General features: G+C 35.0%; 3 protein-coding genes across 3 annotated transcripts; 2 read left to right on the forward strand and 1 right to left on the reverse strand.

Moving 5' to 3' along the window:
* Positions 1-303: 303 nt before the first annotated feature.
* LOC145813465 (lectin 8-like) lies at positions 304-1,047 on the forward strand. Its single transcript, XM_082908896.1, has one exon. The coding sequence runs from the start codon at positions 304-306 to the stop codon at positions 1,045-1,047; it is 744 nt and encodes a 247-aa protein (XP_082765022.1).
* A 10,171-nt stretch (positions 1,048-11,218) lies between these two features.
* Positions 11,219-14,910, reverse strand: LOC145813466 (uncharacterized). Its single transcript, XM_082908898.1, has 7 exons — positions 14,623-14,910; positions 13,727-13,915; positions 13,028-13,189; positions 12,638-12,937; positions 12,475-12,535; positions 12,248-12,342; positions 11,219-11,749 (listed from the first exon to the last, which is right to left on the reverse strand). Exons 1-7 carry the CDS (start codon positions 14,908-14,910, stop codon positions 11,219-11,221), a joined length of 1,626 nt encoding a protein of 541 aa, XP_082765024.1.
* A 5,723-nt stretch (positions 14,911-20,633) lies between these two features.
* On the forward strand, positions 20,634-21,445 carry LOC114284689 (lectin 9-like). Its single transcript, XM_082908902.1, has 2 exons — positions 20,634-20,804; positions 20,894-21,445. Exons 1-2 carry the CDS (start codon positions 20,634-20,636, stop codon positions 21,443-21,445), a joined length of 723 nt encoding a protein of 240 aa, XP_082765028.1.
* The last annotated feature ends 5,353 nt before the right edge of the window (positions 21,446-26,798 follow it).

Here is a 26,798-nt window from a genome sequence, read left to right on the forward strand (position 1 = left end):
AACTTTTTCAAAAAAATTACTAAAATTATTTTACAAATAGAAACCAAACATGGATTAAATATTTATTATACTTTTAGATATGTAAATTGAGAAAGATGTACACAGAGTAATTTATCCAAACACCTATATGACAAAACAAGGGGTTGATAGGACAGTTGTCTGCGTGCATGGATTATTAGATGATCACCCACTTTGACCAAATCACAATTTTTCAAACAATAATGTACCTATGTATACTCCAAATTGAATACACTTTTCCTCATCTACAAACTTCCAATCCCATAAATTTTCCCCATCACAACAATGGCTTTCCAATCACACATTCTGCTTTCTTGTCTCCCAATTATCACATTTTACATTCTTCTCGCAACTCTTTGTGCAACTGCACTGAACTTCAATATCCCCAAAATCGGTCCCAAAAATCTCAATGTCGATCCCAAAAATCTCAACGTCGACATGACCGCCAATGGAGACGCTTACATCTCCTCCAATGGGGTCCACCTCGCGGCGGACAAATACGGTACCAACTTAAATTACAAAGCCGGCAAAGCTACTTACGTCAAACCGCTTCACCTCTCTGATAGTTATTCCGGCAAGTTGAACGACTTCACCACCTATTTCTCCTTCGTGATTGATTCGGAAGGAAGTTCAACTTTCGGAGATGGGCTTGCATTCTTCCTTGAACCTTCCGATTCCAGCAGCACCGCAGACACCACTACAGGCGGTGCCATTGGGCTTCCAATCGATCCGTCGACATTGGAAGCCACTAGCCCATTTGTCGCTGTGGAGTTTGACACCTTTCAGAATTCTTGGGATCCACAAAGCATCACTCCTGTTACTCATCTTGGAATCAATATCAACTCTATTCAGTCTAATGTGACTAAAGTATTGTACAATGACATAGCTCATGGGATAGAAAATCAAGCTGTGATTAGTTATCGCTCTAAGTCGAAAAAATTGAGTGTTGTTGTCACTAGCACTATCAATAATGCCATAGTCAGACAGGACCTTTCTTTCATGGTTGATCTAAAGGATTACTTGTCATAATGGGTTACAATCGGCTTCTCGGCTGGAACTGGTGCGTGTATTGAAAAAAATATTGTTAAGTCGTGGAAATTTAATTCAGGTTTTTAAATTTGAGAAAAACAAAGTAAATGTTACGCTCTAAGGGCATAAGATAATCTTGAACTTGAATAAGGTATTTATCAGCTATTAGTGAATAATTGGAATAATTGTTATTATTCCTTGGATGGATATACATTTCTATTTGGAATAATATGTTATGGATGCATCTTATAATAAGATTATGTAATATTTTATTAGATTGTGTATGTTGAATTGTATTGTGTAATTGATAAGATGGGATCATAGGAGGCTGGAAAATTTTAATTCAACCAAAGCTTGCTTAATTAGTGTGGGGAGAGACATTTTAATTGACTAATAAGTTAAACAATAGCCACAATAACAAGTGTGGGGATTTTACTGCATAGTACATAAATTACCCCGGTTATAGCCCAAGTGAGGTGAGGAATGGACAGAGAGAGGAGGTGGTGAAATTAAAAACGCCGGTGGGGGCGGCAACCAATAAAATTCATCAATTAAATGATAAGTACGTAAATTACCCCAGTTATAGCCCAAGTGAGGTGAGGTCTGCTGTAATAAAAGAATCTTAAGCTTTCAATTTGTTTGAATTAGATTTCTCACAAGATACAACTTATTTGAGGGACTTTTAGTACCAAAATATATATATATATATATATATATCAAGAAATATTTATTTATTTACATCAACGAAAGTGCTAAGATAACAATCTTAGAATTTGTTGATTAGAACTCAATATCATAAACAAAATTTCTCCATAGACTCGTTGATTCACAAATAATATTGAGAATAAAGACTCAACAATGGTTGATTCACAAAGACATCCAAGATTGGAACAAAAGAGTACAAAACACAAATTATATTAATTCTAAAAAACTAAAGAGCCTTAAGACTTATATCCATTATTTATAAGCAAAGACCAACCTAACTTAAATAGGAAACAATCAGAATTAACAGTTTCGTAATGAGCAATACAGAAATACGGAAATATAATGAAAATTGTCAAAAATAAAAATATTGCAATAAAATAAAGAAACTACTAATATATGCTTCCACGATCATGATAGATTTTACGGAATCAAATTTCTAGATCCGTGCTAAGAGTAATTGAAATTTCAAAACTAAAAAGGGCAAATTCACAAAATTGACCAACAAATTTTATGCAATTCCAAATCCGACCCTTTTTTTTTTTGCCTTTCTCTTACCTATTGTTGAGAATACTTTATCATCCCACCTCAACTCAGCAGCAGCAGCTAAGCTTTCATCCCATATCAGCTCAGCAGCTAAGTCAGCCTTAGCTTCAGTTAGTGCAACTATAGCCACATCAGATCAGTTGGTTACAAAGTTAGTTAGCTTAGGAGTTGGTTAATGTGTATATCATTGTGTATTAGGAGTTTGTTATAACTAACTCCTAACTGATCTATATATATATAATGTAATCTGTACAAATCATTCATTGAGGAAAATAATAAGAATTCATCTTGATTCTAAATTTCTTTATGGTATCAGAGCTATAAAGCTCCTCCGAGCTCAAATCTATGGCCAATCTATCTCATTTTTCTTCGATTCCATCTAATCTCACAATGTTTGTAACAATCCCGACTTATGATTAACTGATTAATCATAATTAATTATGCCTAATAAGTAATTAAAATGAATTCTGAATTAATTGTAAGTGTGTTGCATTATTTGTGTTTTTATCTTTCTCTCGTAGGAAGATCTGTTTGTGTTTCCTTCTTATTTTGCGACTTGAAAGCCTTATCGACATTCGATCACGAAATTAACTTGATTTATGTGTTACTTTTTTAGGAATTTATGGTAGGCTCAATTGAAATTCGATTCGGAACGAAATAATTAGAATAAAATAATAAAAATTGATTAGTCTAAGTTAGAATTAATTAATCTCTACTAATCAAACCTATATAAGGGTAATGAGAGTTCTAGATTTCTTTATACACACACACTCATTCATCTTCTTTTGATAAAAAACGTAGGAAAGAAGGAGGGGGAGAGAGAGATTGAAGCCAAACATTAAAGGAAGAAGAGAATTAAGAAGGAAATAGGAGAGATTGAAGGGAATTGAGGAAGTTTAGCTCCAACACTTGCAAACTTAAGGTTAGGTAGGAAATTCAACTCCTTAATTATGAATTTGAATTACTTAGTGCAAGAATTCAAGAGAATTAGAAGATGAAGCATGAGAATTAAATTAAGAATGTAGAATAAAGGATTACTTCATGCATACATGCATAATTCATGAATTATGTGTTAATTTTCAATCAATTCATATATGCAAGAGGACATTTTTGTCAAAGGCTAAGAGCTCACCATAGTTTTGCACTTACAATCCCAAATTACTCATGTTTTGAAAGAAAATATGTTACATCATTGCATGCATGTTATATACAAAAGTTTCAAGCTTGGTTTTGAAAAAATGGTTTGGTTTTGGGCCTTGATTTTGTAAATTGATCTTCATCTCATATTGTTACACAAGTTTCTAAATGTTTTCTTAAGTTTTTGGCCTAAGGAACCATAAATTTGTAGCTTTGGGTTGAATTTCAAGCTTGGAAGCAATTCTAGAAATTCCAGAATTCTGCCTCCATGCTCGAGAGACAAATCATGCTCTCGAGCGACCGCCTTTATTTTTGCACTTTCGCTCGAGTGACCAAAAGTCCGCTTGAGCGTAAAATGCATGCTCCTAGAAGTTTGCGTGTTTTGCAGACCGCTCAAGCGACAAAAGTTACGCTCGAGCGAGGGCATGTGTCTCATGCTCGAGCGAGCGTCTAGCGAGCATCGCGCGGAAAAATCAAGCAACCAGTACTTTTGCAAAGTTTACAGACTGCTTGAGTGAAGGATTGTATGCTTAAGCGACCACTCACATTTTGCTTGTCCGCTCGAGTGAGACCCCTGTTTTCAGCAAATTTTGTTAAGTGTTTTCAAATGCATTTTCACATCCTCATTTCATCCTAGGCATTCCTAGGCCTATATTAAGACATAATAATGAGGATAAAATGTAGAAACACACTAAGAACAGAACGTAATGAGTTAAGTATATTCCAACGTGTGTTTCGAATGTGTATTCGTTATGTGTTGATGTAGGTCACATGCCGTAAATCGTTTGATTAGTCTGCTCTGTCTGTCTGCACCCGAAGCCATTTGTGAGTAATAACTTAGTAAAGCTATGTTCCACTTTATTTATTTTCTGTACGATGAAATAAGATCTATTTTCTAAAATGTTATATTCTGTACAATAAATGATCGCCCAATTTCTGATAGTGCATTCTTGGCATCCTTAGCATCATGTGATATCTGTTAGCTGTTACCTGGTATCGGAGGTTCCATTATGGAACTTAATATGTCTGTAAGCTGTTACCCATACTGGAGGCTCCATCACGGAGCTCAGTATATCTGTCATCTGTTACCCGAATCTGGAGGTTCCTTTATGAAATTGGTTACTCATAACCACCATCTGTTTTGTATCTGTTCTGTATCTGCTCTGTTAGCGCTAATGGATAGACCGCATATGATTAAGTATGAACTCTGATTTCTGTATATGATTTGACTAAGAATATGAATGTGAATCTGTTTATGATATAAACTCTGATTTTTGACTTTGTAATGGACATCATTCATTAAACCTCTTTACTCTGTTATTATTCACTGGGCTCCCCCTCATTATTTATATTATGTATGTAGGTGATCAGGCACGTGACCAGGCTCAGAGTTGAGGACCTGGTATCTCAGTTTTTGCCAGCCAGCCTTTGTGCCTCCCGAGGAGGTTCTAGATTAAGTCAAGTTTAGTGGCTACGTTTTTGTGAATGTATAAGACTTTGTTTGTTTTGATTATGGACAAATTTCTACTTATATGTATAGTACATGGAGTGATGTGTATCAACTGTATCTTTTGACGTCACACGCATCTTTATCAAAGTTTAAGAATATCTGTCTTATATATGTCTTCACAGCTCAATGAAGTATGTATATTTCTATTTATTGCTTCCGCAACCCCTAATTTCATGTTATTTTGTTAAAAGGCATTCAGTAATCCAAGGGTTATTGGCTGGTTACGACGTTAAACCTATATGAGCGGGTTTGGGTTATGACAGAGTGGTATCAGAGCACAAGTTATACCGTATACACAAGTCCATGTGAGCTATAAGATATCCTATAAAAGAATTAGGGACATTTCATCTACATTGCGAATATGTGCTAATCTTTATACATATGAAAACTGAATTTGAATTTGAATTAAAAATAAAATAAAATAAAATTAAAATTGAAAGAAGTGAACAAGATTATTCCTATGTTTATTGTTACCTTGTCTATCTATAGCAAAATGGAGAATGCAGGGGGAAATGATATAAGTGAATCTTCCGAGGCCTGAATGAATAGAATGAGACAGATGCTTGCTGCTTTGACTGAAGCCATGACGCAACAATTAAGACAACAACCTTTACCTCCTCCGCCTCCACCAATACTAGCTGAACCGGACAATAGTGACATCATCAATTTGACTCAGAAATTTATGAAAATAAAACCGCCGACCTTCTTGGATGGCATTGAACCATTGAAGGCAGAAACCTGGTTACTAGAAATAGAAAAGTTATTTGAAGTATTCCCTTGCTCCATAACTCAGAAAGTACTCTTGGCTACATACACTCTAAATGATGAAGCCCGGAGATGGTGGTTGTTGGTCCGAAACTGTGACAACCCTCACCACTGTTTACTAATGACATCACTGATTAGTGCTAATCTATGATTAAGCATGTTAAATGACTGATTGACTGAAATCCTGAACTGAATGATTGAGTGTATGGCTTAAATGCATTTCTATCTGTTTGACATTGAATTATCTGTTCATGTGTTATGTTTAAACTGCAAATTGAAGGCCTTATAGGCGGCCGAATCTAAAATTGATTAGTGTTTTGTGCTAATTAGAAATTATGTGATTTTATGGCATGTTTAATTGAAGTTTGATTTGGAATGATTAAAATAGATTAAATAATGTTAAATTACATAAGTTTGACTTATTTACAACTTTGTCATTAAGTGGCCATGTCTTGTACACTTGTTTGGAGCCTAGTTTCTTATCACAAACACCATCTCACCCATTTTGAGAGACAAACCGACTAAGAGAGTGAGAGTGAGAGAAATTGAGTTCAACTTGATGGTTTTGCTTGGAAATTAAAGGAATTGAAGGCTAATTGCATACTTGAGCTTCTACATTTGAAATTGAAGACCTAAGGTAGGATAATTACCTTCTTGTTTATGAATTCTAGCCTCATGTTGCATGGTTCATAGAAGCTTAGTGATTGAAGTCAAGTTTGGTTTAGATTGTTGATTTGAAGCTTAAATCATGCATGCATGTGCATATCTTGAAGTTTAAAGTTGTTTTCATGGAAATTGCTTCATGCATGACCATCTTTTGACCACAGTCCATGATTTCATCTTGTTTGCAATGAATTGGCTCTTAGGAGCATGAATTGGAAGCTTTGAAGTTGTTTAAATTCTTGCAAGTTGCATGTTCATCATGTTCTTGAATTTTGAGTTGAAGTTGTGTTTAATTGACTTACCTTTGGGCTTAATTTTACAAAATTGATCTTTGAAACATGTCATACTATGAGTTTACAAGTGATTTCCAGAAAATTAGCCCAAAAGGATCGAATTTGATGTATTAGAATTGAGTTTTGAGCTTGAGGTTCAAATCTGGAATTTCCAGATTTTTGACTCACGCTCGAGCGGGGCTTTCCACGCTCGAGCGTACATACTGAGTTCATGCAGTCTTCTCAAGCGGGGAAAGTTACGCTCGAGCATGAAATGAGTGTATCCAGTACTTTGCATGTGTTTACAGTCCGGTTGAGTGGGGGAATGCACGCTCGAGCGAGGACTTGTGTCTCACGCTCGAGCGGGGGTCGAGCGCCCGTCGAGCGTGAATTTAGTGTATCCAGTACTTTTGTCATGTTTTGCAGTACGCTCGAGTGTGAAAAGTTACGCTCGAGCGGAGAACCTTTGTCTGCATGTCTGCTCGAGCGGGGAAAGCCACGCTCGAGCGTGGACCCTGTTTCAGCAAAATTTTATAAAGTGTTTCTAAGTGCATCTTTGCATCTTCATTCCATCCTAGGCATTCCTAGGCCTAGTTTAAGGCATCTTAATAGGGATATTGATGTAGAACCACACCGAGGCAAATTAGGGATTAAGTTATTCTTTCCCAACTATATAGCTTAGTGTGTGTTTGTTCTGTAACTGTGTAGGGTTGGCATCCAAGGACGCTTTAGCTGCTTATAGCCCAGTGCTCTGTGAGTAACAATGTTGTAAGGATACGTTCAATTGAAATTACTTTCTGAATGAATGACTGAACTGCTTTATGAAATATCACTGTTTACTAAATGAATGTTTGTCCTATTTGTGAACTGTACTCGTGGCATCCATAGCAATTCACTGTTACTGTACTATACTGCTACTGTCACAGAGATCTCTATTGGTTCCCATGCTTGGAACCATCACTGTTTACTAATATGATGGCCATCAACTGACTATTCGGTCTGTTAAGACCTATTATACTGTTTTGCTATTGGATGTACCACATATGGCTATTATAGTTTTTGAATGACTGTTTTGGCATCAAATATGAGCCACAAATTGAATGACTGATATACTGATAATTGACTGTTTTCAATACTGAAGGACATTCATTCTTAACCTCTTTACGCATATGTTATTCACTGGGCTTTAGCTCACTACTCATATATATATGTAGGTGTACAGGCACCGGACCGTTACTAGGGGCGTCAGGATAAGCTCCTGTTTTGTCAGAGCCAACCACTGTGCCTCACTGAGAGGTTCCGAGTCCTTCAAGCTAGGGTTGTTTTGGGGTGTTTTAGTTTTCCCCCTTTTTGTACCCATTTTTGTAACACTGTATAGACTGAATGATACTGTTACTGTACTGTTATGGTAGGGATGTGGTCCCTAACCCGAATGTCTGTATATGATGTATGTACATACTATTTTTGTTTTGAATGTGTATATGTTATGAAAAGTCTTTTTGTATACAGACTGTCACGCTCATTGGACATCTTTTAATTACTGTTTTGGCTTTCGCCAGCTCCTGTACTCTGTATTACTGTTTTACTGTTAAGCAGGCCTTCGGTAATCTCAGATTACTGGCCGGTTACGGTGCTAAACCCATAGGGGCGAGTTTGGGTCGTGACAGAAACAATAATGGGGACATGACATGGACTCAATTTAACGAGATATTCTATAACAAATACTTTCCAAAATGCTTCTGTCACGACCCAAACCAGCCCCTATAGGTTTGGCGCCGTAACAGGCCAGCAATCTTTGGATTACCAAAGGCCTCTTAATAAAATAACATATAGTTAGGGGCTGCGAAAGCAAATCTACAAAATATACATAGTCCATTAAGCTGTGAAAACATACATGGGACAGATAATTTAAAAACTTTTATAAACTTGCGAGTGACATCAAAAGATGCAGTATTTACACGTCACTCCATGAATATATTATGAGAGATCTTGCCCGAAATACAAAAGTAACAAAGTCTAGTACATTCACAAGAACAACCACTAAACTTGACTTAATTCGGAACCTCCTCGGGAGGCACAAAGGTTGGTTGACAAAAACTGAGACGCCAGGCCTCAACTCTGAGCCTGGTCACGTGCCTCATCACCTACATACATAATATAAATAGTGAGCGGAAGCTCAATGAATAATAACGGAGTAAATGATTTAATGAATGAAGTCCATACCAGATTCAAAAATCAGATATATATTCATATTCAAAACATATACAGAAATCAAAGTTCATGCTTATTCATACGTGGTACATCCATTAGCACTAACAGAGTAGATACAGAACAGATGCAGAACATATGGTGGTTATGAGTAACCAATTCCATAAAGGAACCTCCGGATCCAAGTAACAGAGAATAGACTTGTTGAGCTCCATGATGGAGCCTCTAGTACGGATAACAGATTGCAAACATATTAAGTTCCATAATGGAACCTCCGATACCAGGTAACAACTAACAGATATCACATGATACTAAGGATGCCACGAATACATTGTCCAAAATCGGACAATCATTCACTGTACAGAACATAACATTTCATAAAACAAATCGTATTTCATCATACAGAAAATAAATAAAGTTGAACATAGCTTTACTAAGTTATCACTCACAGTTGGCTTCGGGTGTAGATAGACAGAGTAGACGTAATCAAACGGTTTACGGCACGTGACCTGCATCAACACATAACAAATACACATTGGAAACACATGTCAGAAAGCATCTAATTTATTACGTTTCGTTCTAGTGTGTTTCTACATTTTACCGTCATTATTATGTCTTAATCTTGGCTTAAGAATGCCTAGGATGCATTGAGGATGCCAAAATGTACTTGAACTCATTTAACAAAACTTGTTGAAAATAGAGGTCTCGCTCGAGCGCAACTTCCCTCGCTCGAGCGGACATGTAATGTGTGAGGAGACGCTCGAGCACAATTTCCCACGCTTGAGCGTTCTGAAAATTTTGAAAAATACTGGTTATGTGATTTTCACGCTCGATGAACGCTCGATGGTTGCTCGAGCGTGAGACTCAATCCCTCGCTCGAGCACAACTCTTGTCGCTCGAGCAATCTGCAAAAACATGTAACTTCTGGGAGCACTAGTAGCTCAAACGGAAATACAAAAACAAAGGTGGCCGCTCGAGGGCAGAATCTCACGCTCGAGCGGAAATGCAGAATCTGGAATCTCCAGATTGCGCTCCCAAGCTCCAAACTCGAATTCCACACCTCAAAACTCATTTTCTTAGACCAAAATTCTGGAAAATATCTAAGAACTTGTCAAACATCATGGCTTGAAGTTTATTTCATGAAATCAAGGCCTAAAAGTAAGTCGATTGTGCAAAAATTCAACTTGAAATGTAAGAATATACAATAAATATGAGATGCATGTATTCATGTGAACTCGTAGCCTCCAAAACATTATCAACTAAGGTAATTTGATGGAAAACATGATGAAATTACGAGACTATGGTAGACTAAGTACATGCATGTGAAAATCTTTAATAATTAGACTCAAAATAGAAGGAATTATGCATGCATGCATGGTATTAGTTATAATTCTCAAATTTTAGTTTGATTCTCATGCTTAATCTTCTAATTTTCCTAAATTCTTACACCAAGTAATTCAAATTCATAATTAAGTAGTTGAATTTCCTACGTTAAGCCTTGAGTTAGCAAGTGTTGGAGCTAAACTCCCTCAATTCTCTTCAATCTCCTCTATTGACTTCTTAATTCTCTTCCTGCGTTAATGTTGGCTTCAATGTCTCTCTCTCTTTCCTTCCACACGTTGAGCTCAAAATGAATGAGGAAAAAGGAAGTTTGGGCTTGGTAGTGGCCTTATATAGGCTAATTAGTGAAGCTTCATTAGATTCTTGCGTAGACTAATCATTTGGAATTATTTTATTCTAATTTAATCATTTCGAATCGAATTTCAATTAAACCTACCACAAAATTCCATAAATCCCAAATAACACATAAATCAAGTCAATTTCTAAATCGGATACCGATAAGGCCTTCAATTTGCAAATCAAATAGAAACATAAATAGATTTTCCTACGTTAAATAGATATAAACACAAATAATGCAACAAGCATGTAATTAATTTAGAATTTGATCTCAATAACTCATTAGACATATGAAATCACGGATTAATGTTAATCATGGATCGGGGTTGTTACAGTCTTCCCCCCTTAAAGAGTTTGGTCCTCCAAACTCAAATTACCTTCATTTTGGAAGAACCAAGTCCAAAGGGAACAGTTTAGGGTATCTTGTCATCATGTCTTCTTCTGTTTCCCAAGTTGCATAGGTTCTCCCATGATTCTGCCAATCGACCTTCACTAACGGAATTTCCTTGTTTCTCAATCCTTTGATTAGGCAATTCACAATTTGCATTGGCCCCTCCTCGTATGTATAACCATCTTTTAGAAGTACATGAGTCAGCTCAATCACATGTAGTGGATCTCTCAAATACTCTCAAAGCATAGATACATGAAAAACATTATGCATATACTCCATGACCGGAGGTCAGGCTACTCGTTATGTTGTTGAATTGATCTTTTTAAGAATTCCATATGTTCCGATGTATCTCGGTGCCAACTTGCCTTTCACTCCAAACCGCGTTAGCCCTTTCATTGGAGTCACTTTTATGAATACATGATCCCCGACTTCGTATTCTCTATCTCGCCTTCGGACATCTGCATAGGTCTTTTTGTGGCTTTGTGTAGCTTTCAACCTCTGTCGAATTAATTTCACATTTTCAGTTGTTTCTTGTACAAGTTCTGGTCCCAAGATTGGTCTGTTACCTCCTTCAGCCCAATAGATAGGAGAATGACATTTCCTTCTATACAGAGCTTCATAAGGAGCCATTCGAATACTTGAATGATAATTGTTATTGTATACAAACTTGGCTAAAGGTAGATAAGTCTCCCAATTCCCTTGGAAGTCTAACACACAAATCCGCAACATATCTTCCAAAGTCTGATTGGTTTTTTCAGATTGACCATTTGTCTGTGGATGGTAGGCACTACTCAATCGCAATTCGGTTCCCAAAGCTAGTTGCAAACTTTGCTAGAATCTTGATGTAAACTTCGAATCTCTGTCAGATACAATAGATACTAGTACACCATGTAATCTCACAATTTCATTCATATACATGTTAGCTAATTTGTCGGCATTATAAATCGTTTTAACATGAAGAAAGTGGGCAGATTTAGTCAAACGATCAACTATGACCTACATATAATCCATACCTCGAGAAGAGCGAGGCAAGACGATGATGAAATCCATAGTAATATGTTCCCACTTTCATTCCGATATTGGAAGCGGCTGAAGTAATCCAGCGGGTCGTTGATATTCAGCTTTAACTTGTTGGCAGTGCAAACATTTAGCTATAAAGTCGGCAATGCTTTTCTTCATTCCAAGCCACCAGAAGTTCTGTCTCAAATCATGATACATCTTTGTATTCCCCGGATGCATGACAAACTTGGAGTTGTAAGCTTCAGTCATAACACGCTTTCTCAATTTGGAGGATTCTGGTACATAAAGTCTATTCTAAAATTTCAATACATTATTCTCAAACACGAACCCTGGCCTCGGCTTTGAGTCAAATTCTTCCACAATCCTTTTCAAGAACTCATCTTCAAGTTGTTTCTTTCTAATTTCTTCAATGATTGTAGGTTGAGCAGAAATAGCAGCTAAGATTCCGCCTTATTCACGTAGTATAACTTCAATTTCATTTCTTTCTAAGTCACATATCAAGTCTTCCTGACCGGTGAGTAAACATGACAATTTACCCATGGATTTACAGCTTAAAGCATCAAGAACTGTGTTTTCTTTTCCCGGATGGTACAAAATCTGCAAGTCATAATCTTTAATCAATTCTAACCATCTTTATTGTCTCATGTTCAATTCCTTTTGGGTGAAGAAATATTTCAAACTTTTGTGATCCGTATATACTTCACAAGTCACACCATACAGATAATGTCGCCAAATTTTCAAAGCAAAGACGACAACTGCCAATTCAAGGTCATGAGTTGGGTAATTCTTTTCATGTGGACGAAGTTGTCGAGAGGCATAAGCAATTACATTCCCATTCTGCATTAGCACACAACCTAACCCTTTATACGAAACGTCACTGTAAATCTGGAACCCCACAGTACCTTTAGGTAGAGTTAAGATTGGTTCTGTCACTAATCTGGTTTTTAACTCTTGAAAAGCTGTCTCACGCTGATCATTCCAATCAAATGGCACATTTTTCTGTGTTAGTTGCGTCAATGGCATATCAAGTTTCTAGAAATCTTTCACAAACCTTCTATAGTAACCTGCAAGTCCCAGAAACCTTCTCACTTCTGACACATTAGTTGGTCTTGGCCAGTTCACAATGGCTTCAATTTTCTGAGTATCAATCGAAATACCATCTCTGTTGATTATATGCCCCAAAAATGCTACACTGTCAAACCAAAATTCACATTTGGAGAATTTTGCATATAGTTTCTTTTCCCTTAGAATCTGTAACACGGTTCTCAAGTGATTCTCATGATCTTCCCTGCTTTTGGAGTAAATCAAAATATCATCAATAAATACAACAACAAAATCATCCAGATATGATTTAAACACCCTGTTCATAAGGTCCATAAAGGCAGCAGGTGCATTAGTCACCCCAAACGGCATTACCAAAATTTCATAGTGTCTGTATCTAGTTTTGAATACAGTTTTTTCTATGTCTTCTACCTTGACTTTTAACCGGTGATACCCGGATCTCAGGTCAATCTTGGAAAACACTTGGGCTCCCTGAAGTTGGTCAAACAAGTTATCTATTCGGGGTAGAGGGTATTTGTTCTCAATAGTTACTTTGTTCGCTTCTTGATAATTTATACATAACCTCAAAGATCCATCTTTCTTCTTGACAAATAGAACTGGAGCACCCCAAGGTGAAGTGCTCGGACGGATGAATTCGTTGTTTAACAATTCTTGCAGTTAAGTTCTCAATTCTGAGGTTGACATTCTAAAAGAGGTCTTGGAAATAGGTTGTGTTCCCGGAGTTACTTCAATAGTGAATTCAATTTCTCTATCGACTAAGTCTCCAAGCAAGTCATTCGAAAACATATCGGGAAATTCACAAGCAACAGGAATAGTTTCCACATTAGCACTATCAGATGATGCAGTCAGTATACAACACAAGTAGCCCTTACATCCCTTCTTAAGCAATTTAACAGCTTTTATGGTCGAAATCAACTATGGGAGAAGAACTACCCCATTTCCAGTAAAAATAAATTCAGGCATACCAGGTGGTGTAAACATAATAAATTTACTTGCACAGTCAATGGTGGTACAATATTTAGTGAACCAGTCCATACCTAGAATACAATCAAAATGATCAATGTTTAAGGGCAACAAGTCAACATACAATGTCATATCACCAATCATAATATCACATGCCGGATAATCATAAGCACATATCATAGAACCCCCAGACGGTGTAGATACAGATAACACATGTGTCATAGGTTCTAGTGGTCTAGTTAATTTCCGAGAGAAAGCATGCGATACGAAAGAATGCGTAGAACCAGAATCTAGCAATACACATGCATTTTGAGAACATATAGGGAGTATACTTAACACCACAACTTTGGTGTTTTGTACGTCACCAGGCACTAAGGCAAACACTCGACCTTGTCTCAGAGGTTCTTTCCCAGTATTAGCTTTTGCATTTGTTTTAACTGTAGAAACGGATCCAGCTGAACTCACCGTAGGGCGGTTGGCATTATCAGACCCAAGCGGGCAATCTTTCACCACGTGACCCATCTTTCCACATCGGAAACAAGCACCGGATGCTCGGTAACACAACCCTTATGCCTCCTTCCACAATCAGGGCAAACTGGAATAGACCCACTACTTTGACTCGAGCTGCTTGTAGACCCCGTGTTTTACTTTTTACTTACATGAGAACAACTCTTTCTAAAACCATACCCAAACCTTTTTCCTCTCCATTCAGTTGTTGTTGTTGCTGGGGCCTTACTTTGTCTCATAGAGGCTAGGGTGGCTTCCGCCATTAAGGATCTGTCAAGAACTTGCACATATGTTGGTAACTTTAGTACGCCTACTCGATCAAATATGTCTAAGTCCAATCCTCTTTCAAATTTACGAGCTTTCTTATAGTCCTTGTCTACCATGTGAGAAGCAAATCTGGCCAACTCAGTGAACTTAACCTCATACTCAGCTATGGACATTCTGCCTTGCTTAAGTTCTGGGAATTCAGACACTTTCAGTCCCGAAAACATTGAGGAAAATACTTTTCATAACAGATTTCATTGAATCGAGCCCATGTCATGTTTTCATTGGTATTCTGAATTAGTAACCACCACCACCTCCGAGCTTCGTCTTTAAGAATATAGGTGGCTAATAAAACCTTTTGAGTCTCGGCACAAGGAAAAACTTCAAACAGCTTTTCCATCTCAAGCAACTATGTTTCCGCTTTCAACGGTTTAATCCCACCCAAGAAAGTTGGCAATTTCATCTTCATGAATTTCTATGTCAGGTTGATAATGTCATTATTATCGGGTTCAACTTGTACCAACAGAAGTGAAAGGAGCAAAGGTTGTTGTCTCTATTGTTGTGCCATAGCTTTGGTCAATGCTGTAAGCATCTGTTCCATTTTGCTCATGTGAGCCTCTGAGGATTCACTTGTATCAGTTCCCCTTGTATTCTCCATGTTGCTATAGAGACACCAAATAAAAAAAAAAAAAAAAGCACATTGTATTTGAAAATCTTAGCGTCCGCTCTTAGTGTATACTATTAATAAAAAATTAAATTAATTTGGTAATTATAATTTTTTATTTTATTATATTTTTTTTCAATAAAAGAATGATTTATTTTTAAAAAATAATATTAGTTGTTAATATATTTAAGACAAACACCATAAAATAAAAGGAGAATTTTTTTAAAGTTTTTGGTATTAAAATTTTATAGAATAAATGACCTGTAATATTTTCATAGTAGTTGGTGCCCCTCAACATTTTTTCAGAGAAATTTCGATCTAGAGAAATTTGTTTCTCTAGTTTGAAATTTCTCTAATTTGCTCAATTTTTCTGATTTTCTCTGTATTTTGAAATTTCTCTACATTAAAATTTCTACGATGTGTTTATAAATTTCTCTGTGTTTTGATCAATCTTCTCTAATTACTTATAATTTTCTATATATTTCAACCAAACCATAGAAAATTGATGATATATCCGCACCAGATCGATCACCCAAATCAGCAACAACAACAAAAACCAATTTATGAATCAAAAGATGAAATTCACAGTAATTTCACAAAGTGAACTGACACATGGCCTTAGAAGCCAACGCCGCATAAACCGCTATAGCTACATCAGGGCCGGCCCTGCCTTAAGGCAGGTAAGGCTTGTGCCTTAGGCCCCATATTTTGGCCCAAAAATAGGGCCTTCAAATTTAAAAAATTGTTATAGGTTTAACCTTTTTTTTTCTTTTTTTTTTTTGGTTTTAAGATCCATTTAAAGGGCCCCAAATGTTTTATTGGGCCCATGTATAATTTAGCCTATATTTATTTATAAATGTGTTTGGCCCATATTTATTAAAATAAAAATATATAAATAAATAAATAAAAAACAATAGGGCCCCTAAATTTGGTAAAACATATAAACATATATAACATAGGGCCCCTAAATTTGGCCCAAAAATAGGGCCCCTAAATTTGGTAAAATATTATAGGCTCAATTTTTTTTTTTTTTTTTTTTGGTTTTAGGATCAATTTAAAGGGCCCCAAAATATTTTTTTTGGTCCATGTATGATTTACTCCATATTTATTTATAAGTGTAGTTTGGTCCATATTTATTAAAATGAAAATATATATTAAAAAAAAAGTGTTTGGGCTCAAGAAAAATAATACATACAATATATGGGCCATATTTTTTTTATTTTTTATTTTTACCTTCTTTATCTATTAGATTTTAGTGGAATAAATAATTTTGCTCAAATTTTTTTACCTAGGTCTTTATCAATTTTAATTGAATAATTTTTTTCTAATTTTTTTGTTCTAATTTTGTTTTATTAAATTGTTTTATTTATAATTTTAATGATTATATGTGTAAGTATATTTTTTTATGGTTACAAACAAATAAAAAAATTGTAACTTATCGTTTTATTCATGAATTTTTTTTCAATATAAAAGGGCCCCCATTTCCGAAATTCGCCTTAGGCCCCGACGAACTCAGGGCCGGCCCTGAGCTACATTGGCCGCCATTGCCTCAAAAGACGACGCCATGGCCTTCATTTAATGAAAGTAGTGTCTGTATCTTCTGCCCATCTAAGAGAAAAACAAATAGTTGCAAGTTTTGTGTCAATGAAAGTTTGAGAATTTTACAGCATAGAATAGTTCCAGCGTTTGCTTGTTAGTTTTTTCCTTCAATAAACTTGATTCCCCCGTTTTTCCCACCTAGGTGTGTATGTGTTGCTGCGGTAGTCTTTGTTTTTGGTGTTTCAGGGCCCGGTTTAACTATTTTATCAGGGGTCGTCCATGTTCTTCATTCGTGCGCTCTTTTGCGAGTAGGAGCTTGAGGGATGAACTCTGGTTCAGGTTTGGTGGAGAAGTATCGATGCTTTGTTTGGGCGGAAACATGGGTGTCGTAGTCGATCCAGATCTGTCTGGTTTTCATTCGAGCGCTCCTCTTCGAGTGAGAGTTTGAGGGGTGAACTTTTTCCTAATGTTTGGAGGTGTCCCGGCGGTTGGTCGGTGCGTGGATTTGCAGTGGGTGTGAGTAAGAAGAAGAGGTGTGAGTAAGAAAAAGACCTGGTGGGAGTTGATCTGTGGGTGAGTTATGGAGTTGCAGCAGCATCGAGTTTTTTCCCGGTGTTGGCTATGGAGCCTTCTCGGCCGGTTTAGCAGCATAGGTGTGGTTGGTGAGGTGTTGCAGCAGCTCTGGCGGTGTGGGCTTTGGGAGTTGGGAGTTGCAGCAGCTTAGGGGTGGCGTGGGCAGCAGCGTAGGCGTGGGTGGTGAGGGCTTTGGGAGTTGTAGCTGGAGAGGCGTGGGTCTTGACAGAGTGGGTTGGTGTTTGGACTTTAGTTTGGGTGGTTCGGGCAGCTTGGGTGTTGGTTTAGTTAACTTAGTTTGTTTTGGGTGTTTTGGTGGATTGATTATGTGGAGTTTCTTGTATTTTTTTTCTAGTTAAGTCTTTCTTGACTTTTTTTTTGTTTTAAAAATTGAGAGGCTAAAGGGTTGGTTGTATGGATGCGAGTAGCAGTAGTAAGGGTATTTTTATACTTTTCGAACCTTTCTCGATGCATGTCATCTTCCTGTACCTTTAATTTCATGCTGTTAAATAAATTTTTTTTTTTTGCTGATAAAAAAAAAAAACATAGAATACAAAGATTTTGATAAAATAGAGGTAGGAATAGAGGTTTCTGAAATTAAATGGAGTTGCCACAGTTGTCACCATGTGGGCATTAATAGAAAGGCCCTCTCAGTCAATTAGTTCAAGATATCGATTCTCTCCACCAATTTCATGTTTCTCTTTCTAGTCTGTTATTCTGGTTCTGTTATTCAGCAGAAGTTCTTCTATCCCATCTATATTCGGGGAAGAGGAGAGAGAGGAGGTGTGATATATGGGTGTAGGTGAAGGACCTTAGGTTACAAAAAAAAATATTGTGAATCTCTTTCATTACTAAAATTTGGAGACGGATGTTAAACTAAATATCACAAAATAAAAAGGTTACGTGATTATCAAATTAACTTTTTTTTTTCTTCATAAATAATATACACTGAGGGTCCTACAAAATAAATCTCATGTACCTCTTAAATTCTCTCAAACTCAAATTTAAACTTGAAAAAAATTCAACCTACCCAAAAATATCTGTTTGGATATGCAACAATTGCTTCTAAAATGGTGAATTCATTATTAGCTTACTTAAATTCTCAAACCCTCTCAATCCATTGTGTCTTTATTCCTCAATCAAATCCTATCCTCATTTTTCAGTGTAATGGAAGCTTGTATGATGAAAATTTAGATTTTGATAATGATATCTTCGTTTATAACAAACCTAGAATTGAAAACATAAGTTTTAGTGCTTAAAATTGTCGTTTTCTTTTTTTCTTCAGCACGTTTCGGTAAACAAGGTCAAAACTATTATTATAATTCAACAATCTACAACAAAAAAGTATAAAATGTTTCGAACTTCAACTTCCAAATCAAAATAGATTTTTTGACAATCAACTTCCAAACCAAATTAAAATTTTCCATTATCAATTTCTGAATAAAACACATTCGTTAGACATTGTATTCCCGAACCGACCTGTTGTTATTTTTTTGGACATTGTCAACCTAATCCAAAAAACGATTGAAATTGGTAAAAAATTATAAAACTTTAAACAAACTTATGAAAAGCTACGAAAATGAGTAAAATAAAATTAATATATTTATTGAATTAAACACAAACCTAGAATGATATTGAATGGAGTGTTACAATAGGGAAGATTGAATTAAAAACAAGCTGCACTTTTTCAACCGTCAACAATGTACAAACGGCACCATGTTTTTTTTTTTTTTAACGGCACCATGTTTGAGTGTGTACATTGTTTAGGATTTGAATGTGCGCACTATGTTTTGGGTTTGTATAAGATGTGTATACAATTTTACAATTACGGCATATTTGGAATAAAAAATGTATGGATTGAGCAAAATTAAGGTTTTGTTTGGTTTGTACCTAGAGATACAATTTTTGATAAAAATCTCAAAAATTTGTTTGGTTAAATAATTTTGAAAAAAAAAATCCAAAATTACTTTTCTCTACCCATGAATCAATCATTTTTCTCACTTCCCTCTCTTTCTCTCACAATCTACACATCAATCAATCGTTTTTTTTCTCTCACACACATTTATTCAACTATATAAAAAAAAATTAAATTAAATTAAATTAAATTAACCCAAACTCCAAAACTCAAACTATTCTCAAATTATACAACCAAACAAATTTTCAAATTTTGTAAACTTTTAAAAAAAAATTACTTTCAAAATTATTTCACAAATACAAACCAAACATGGCCTAAATATTTATAATATTTTTACATGTGTGAATTGAGAAGAATGTACACAAAGTGAAAATAATGTGTACCGGTGTGGGAAGGGAGATTGGATTGCTTTGGTGATGATTTGGGAGGGAAGATTGATAGTCCGAAGGGTGTAGTAATCCCCCTCTGTAAGGGGATTAGTTTGACTGGATTTTGATTGGGATTAGGAAAATAGTGAGCTGATTGAGTCTATTTTATATAAAAATTATTTTGTAATTTTTTTTACCAAGTACACCTGTTTGTTTTAATAATTGTTTTAATTTTTTTAATATAGACATAATTTATTTATTTATTTTATATAAAAATAATTTAACAATCGCATCTCTAACCATCTCCCACACTATCATCAAAACACACATACTTTTACTTAATCCCCTCACTAACAATTTTCACATTAATAATATCTTCACTAACAATCACATCTAACGTAATCCGCCAAACAAACGTGACCTAAAACTATTCTCAAAATATACAATTAAAAAAATTTTCAAATTTTATAAACTTTTTCTAAAAAATTACTTCTCAAAATTATTTCACAAATAAAAACCAAACATGGCTAAAATATTTATAATATTTTTAAGTGTACGAATTGAAAACGATGTACACAGAATGGAAATAATGTGTAGAACTAAGTTCCCAACGATCCGTATTAAGAGCCAATCTCAAGAATGTCGGTGTAATTTATCCAAACATCTATATAACAAAACCAGTAGTCTACATGCATGGATTTGATGTCATACCTTTCTCGTTCAAAAACAGGGAATACCCACTTTGACCAAATCACAAGATTTCAAACAATATACCCCAAATTGAATACACTTTTCCTCATCTACATACTTCCAATCCCATAAATTTTCTCGATCACAACAATGGCTTTCCAATCACACATTCAGCTTTCTTGTCTCTCAATTATCACATTTTACATTCTTCTCGCAACTCCTTGTGCAACTGCACTAAACTTCAATATCGCCAAAATCGGTCCCAAAAATCTCAACGTTGACATAACCACCAATGGAGACTCTTACATCTCCTCCAATGGCGTCCACCTCGCAGCTGACAAGTACGATACCAACTTAAATTACAAAGCCGGCAAATCTACCTACATCAAACCGCTTCACCTCTATGACAGCGTTATTCCGGCAAGTTGAACGACTTCACCACCTATTTCTCCTTCGTGATTGATTCGGATGGAAGTTCAACTTTTGGAGATGGGCTTGCATTCTTCCTTGAACCTTCCAATTCTAGCAGCACCGCAGACACCACTACAGGCGGTGCCATTGGGCTTCCAATCGATCCGTCGACATTGAAAGCCACTAGCCCATTTGTCGTTGTGGAGTTTGACACCTTTCAGAATTCTTGGGATCCACAAAGCATCACTCCTGCTACTCATCTTGGAATCAATATCAACTTTATTCAGTCTAATGTGACTAAAGTATGGTACAATGACATAGTTCATGGGATAAAAAATCAAGCCGTGATTAGTTATCGCTCTGAGTCGAAAAAATTGCGTGTTGTTGTCCCTAGCACTATCAATAATGCCATAGTCATACACGACCCTTCTTTCAAGGTTGATCTAAAGGACTACTTGTCAGAATGGGTTACAATCGGCTTCTCGGCTGGAACTGGTGCGTGTATTGAAAAAAATATTGTTAAGTCATGGAAATTTAATTCAGGTTTTTAAATTTGAGAAAAACAAAGTAAATGTTACAGCTCTAAGGGCATAAGATAATCTTAGCATTAAATAAGGTATACTAGCTATCAATGAATAATTGGAATAATTGTTATTATTCCTTAGATGGATATATACATTTCTATTTGGTATAATATGTTATGGATGCATCTTATAATACGATTTTGTAATATTTTATCAGATTGTGGATGTTCTATTGTGTTGTGTATAAATGAAATAGATATAAGGTTGTAAAATGATCCACCTGATAAAACAACTGCACGAGTCAAAGCCAGCCATGCCTAGCTACAGAGTAGCAGCAGCTTCAGTTGCAACTGCAGCTCAATCACACAGCAGCTGCAGCTGCAGCTGCAGCTGTAGCTCAATCATAGAGCAGCAGCTGCTCAATCACACAGCAGTGGTAGATATAGAGCAACAACAGTTCTGTCAAAGCTGCATCCTATAGCAGCTCCAGCTTCAGCTCCAGAGTTCAATAAAGCCTGCAGTTATTAATCTGTTAGAACTATAGTTAGCTTATTGTAAGCTTGGTTAGGTTAGGTAGTTAGATTAGTGATCTTCTGTATATCTTATGTCTATATAAGGCATAAAGATCTTCTGTATAATTCATTGAATGAAATAAATCTGAAATTCTTTACCACCAAATTTTTTATTTAAAAAAATAAAATTATAATCTACGCAATCTTACAGCCTCAATAATGTCATTCCAATATTTTCTATCATCGACAATTACCTAAAGAAACACTCATCGAAGCTTCTATACTCTTTTTTTTTTCCCCCCCAAAAGAAACACTTACTAAAAGCTTCTATACTCAATTTTTATTTTAAAGTCAAAGGAATTGACAACAACATAGGCGAAATGGCAAACAACGTGGTGGGAGAATTTTTGACTTCAAGATGTCATCCAAGACAGGAAGCACTCGTCAACAAGTTATAAATCAAAACCTAAATTACATTTTGCACTTTTGCAGTTTATATTTATCTCATTTTGTTTTTTGATCTTTTAATTATTTTAATCAACCTCAAAACTTTGAGTGAAGTAGCAATTTGGACTATTTGCATAATGTCATTTTAAAAACTAACATAATGAGTTACATTTGGCTTCTCGATTTCAATTGGTGTATTTTTTGAAAAAAATGTTGGCAAGGAATGAAAATTTAAATCAAGTTTGTAAATTTGATAGGAAGAAAGGAAATTTTACGCGAACTATATAAACCATAAATCATAACAGTAAATCTTTAGTCCCAAACCTTCACTCTCCCACCTAGGCTCACTGCTGGCCAGCTGCTGCCAATGGCCATGGCGGGTCGGCTAGCCGTTCTCTGTGTGTGATCACTACAAGAAAATGCATTTTTGCCGACCATTTTTGGCTACCAAAAACAATTTAGTCGCCAAAAGTCATGGAATTGGCTACCAAAAATAATATTAGTCGGCAAAAGTCAACTTTTTAGCTACTAATTTTTTTTAGTAGGGGAATGTTGATTATTAGCGACTAAAAAATATTTAGTAGCTAAAAATATTACAATTGGCGACTAAAAAAATTTTTAGTAGCTAAACATATCACAGTTGGCGACTAAAAGAAAATTTAGTAGCCGTAGAGGTACCTTTAGCTACTAAATTGTTTGGTAGTCGAATGAAAATAAAAAAATTAATTTTTAATCTTTGGCGACCAAAATTTTGGTCGCCAAATGTTAAGTTTCGACGACAAAATTCCTTTTTGTCGCTGTAGACCTACTTTTGTCTACTAAATTGTTTGGTAGCCGAATGAAAATAAAAAATTTAATTTTTAATCTTTGCCGACCAACATTTTGGTCACCAAATGTTCAGTTTCGGTGACAAAATTTCTTTTAGTCGCTGTAGACCTACTTTTGGCTACTAAATTTTTTGGTAGCCGAATGAAAATAAAAAAATTAATTTTTAATCTTTGCCGACCAAAATTTTGGTCGCCAAATGTTCAGTTTCGGCGACAAAATTCCTTTTAGTCGCTATAGACCAACTTTTGGCTACTAAATTGTTTGGTAGCTGAATGAAAATAAAAAAATTAATTTTTAATCCTTGCCGACCAAAATTTTGGTCGCCAAATGTTCAGTTTCGGCGACAAAATTCCTTTTAGTCACTGTAGACCTACTTTTGGCTACTAAATTGTTTGGTAGCCGAATGAAAATAAAAAATTTAACAAAATAGTTATTTTATTTTATTAACAACAATACCATTAGTCTTCACTTGAAAATTTGACTAAACAAAACAGTTATTTTTATTTTTATTTTTATTTTTATGAAGAGGTTGTACACCCACCATCCAAAAATATTAATATCTTATTTTATTTTTTATTATCTCAAAATATTAATTTAAAAAAAATTAATTATTAAAATAATATGAATTTCTTATTTTGTCCTTTTTTTAAACCCATTAATAATACAAAAAGTACAATTATGACAATTGTTATTTCTAAAAAAATATACTATGAAAAGGTAATTTTGAAAAATTAATATTTTTTAAATGTAATAATTGTATTATAAAAAGAAATTAAATTCTGAAAATAGACTATTATTTTGAGATGGAAGAAGTAGTCGGCTTTCATTTGACGGGTTGAACACATCTTTTAATAATTGGGCCCTCACGCGAAAGGTATGCTATGATGGGCAACTTGTTATTGTCTGTTTGTCGATAGTTTTACATTGCAAAAATTTAAAGGCATAGTTACAGGTCAGTCTGATGAATTTAATTTTTAATAATAAATTTATTATTTTTAAAAAGTACAATTAAACTATTTATACTTTTTACATCATCATATTTCAATAACACTAATAAATTAAGAATAAATCAAAATTCACAAATAAAAGACAAAATATCCCAATTATTTATCATTTTAATAAAATTTTCAATATTATTACCAGTACTAATGAAATAATCATTTTACAGACACAGAACATATATTTAAAAAGTTTTAAAAAAAAATCATTATCAAAATGAGGGCTAAGTGTGTAAAAAGAATTCACTCATGACTTATGAGTAAATAAATATGATTTGTAAGACTTATTTTTAAATTTAAACTTTCTAAATATTTCTAAATTTTGTAATTTTTTTTTTCACAAACTGAGTCATAAAACTCCAATAAAGTAAAAAGTATAAACAATAAATAAAATTAAAAAATATTAATTTAACAAGCCTGATCTATTTTTCACATCTCTAAAAAAAATAGCAGCAAATATTTTCACAAAATTTTATCTTAATTTGAAATTCCCTCTGAAATTGGGGATTCCCCCCAAAATTTTGCCCTAACCCTTCTCCGTTTCTCATCTCACTCTCACACACAACTCCTTCTCATTCCTCCTCCCTCACGGACGATTTTGTGTAAATCCAAAGTCGCCACCGCCTGAAATCCAAAGTAGCTACTGCCGACTATTACATTCTCACCAGGTAAGTTGGTTTCACTATTACAAAAATAGTTAAAGATCACACTTTGACAAAAAAAACTATCTCACTTTTATTAGAAGTGTGATAAAAAAAAATTCGATTGATGTTTTAATCACACTAAATTAGATTGAGTGTGATAATATTTATTTTTTATGTCACTTTTTAATTAAGTGTGATTATATATATATTTTAATCACACTTCTAATTAAAGTGTGATTATATATACACTACTACAATAATATTTATTTTTAATCACACTTTTTAAATAAGTGTGATTATATATATATATACTTTTAATCACACTCCCTAAATATGTGATTGTATAAAACACTTTAATTTGATTTTAAATAAGTGTGATTACGTATATTACTACCATACCCCTCTCTATATGTATGTATGTCTTTATCTTTTTGAGTTATTTTAGGGTTAGGTTCACACTCACATAGACACATCGCCTCTCTCTGCTCTGCTCACACGACTGCTGCTCTCTCATAGCCGACGTCGCTCCTTCCTCACTGACGTCTCCTTTCTCCCTCATCGGCGTCTTCCTTCTCCCTCACCGGCTCTCTCTCTCTCTCTCAAACCGCTGTACGAAGACGAACCAAAGTTCATTATGATTTTCGCCCCCCAATTAACTCTTTATCTGGTATGATTTGCCTCTCTCCTCTATCAACTCTTCGATTTGCCTCTCCTTCTCACCATTTTTAGCTCACCGATTTCTGCTATTTTCTAAATCTTTCATCTCTATTTGGTAAAACCCTAGCTCTTGATTTATTTTTTATTTTTAAAATGGAATGGATTTCATATGGTTTGATCGATTTTGATTCTTATCTGAATGTTTGAATTCTGCTTTGCTTCAAGGTTAGGTTATGAGCTTAATCACAATCTTATAATTATATATATTTTTGGAACAAATTATTTCTCGGTTCATTTTTGTAGTTATATACATATTCTTTTGCCTCTATTTGTGTCATTTATGTGCATATGTAGAGGTGTAGAGATATATGTGGTAGTTGTGTGAGTCATTACTAATAATTTTTTGTTTTAACTTTGGACATAGTTGGTGATTAGAAAGGATGTAGTTTTGTTGTTCAATGAATGGCAATTCTGTGAAGTGTATGTATTATATTTGGTGGGAGAACAGCTTTGGTTATTTATTAGAGTGCACCAGGGCACCCGAACACTGCTATGTAATTGTTAAATGATCTAATTATTTGTTCAACTAAGTCACCTGTGGGCAGTCCCATAATCATTTTACTTTTTCTCTTACAAATATCACATCTAACTACAAAAAAATCTAATCATCTTCTCAAGCACAAAAATTTTAACCTACTAAAAAATAGCTAAAAACTAAATGGGGTACTAAAATAGCCAACTTCCCAAACACCCACATTATTTGTCAATCCATTCCAGTTATGTCTATTCCTATTGTTTGTCATTAGATTGTCGTTAGAACACTTATTGAGGGGTGATTGTGCAGGATGAATGGGAGAGCAAAATTGAGGGAGCAGGTGGACATGTTCATAATAAGATCAAGAAAGTTATATGGTCTATGTATTGAGTTTTGAATTCTTCTCGTTTATTTGAGATGTGTTTAGGCACTCTTACTTCAAAAATTACATTACAGACACACACTGCTTAGTTGTGAGTGGAGTGCTGGATAATAAAGAGGCTGACATGAGGAAGGAAAGGTAAAGCTGTCCCTAATTACTGGCCTTTAAGTGTAGTTATTTATTAGTCATTTTCTTGACTTGTAGTGGTTTCATTGGAACAGGAGGATGAAAATACCTATCATTAGAGAGGACTATCTGGTTGATTGTGTCAAAAGACCAAAAACTTCCTTTTGATCTATACACAATTGAAGCCATCAGAGAAGAGTCTAGCATGGTCACTTAAAGTGAAACGGCGAAATGCTGTACATGAATCATCT

This window comes from Camellia sinensis, chromosome 2 (genome assembly GCF_055761805.1).
Source record: "Camellia sinensis isolate YWXY chromosome 2, ASM5576180v1, whole genome shotgun sequence".
Lineage (NCBI taxonomy): Eukaryota > Viridiplantae > Streptophyta > Magnoliopsida > Ericales > Theaceae > Camellia > Camellia sinensis.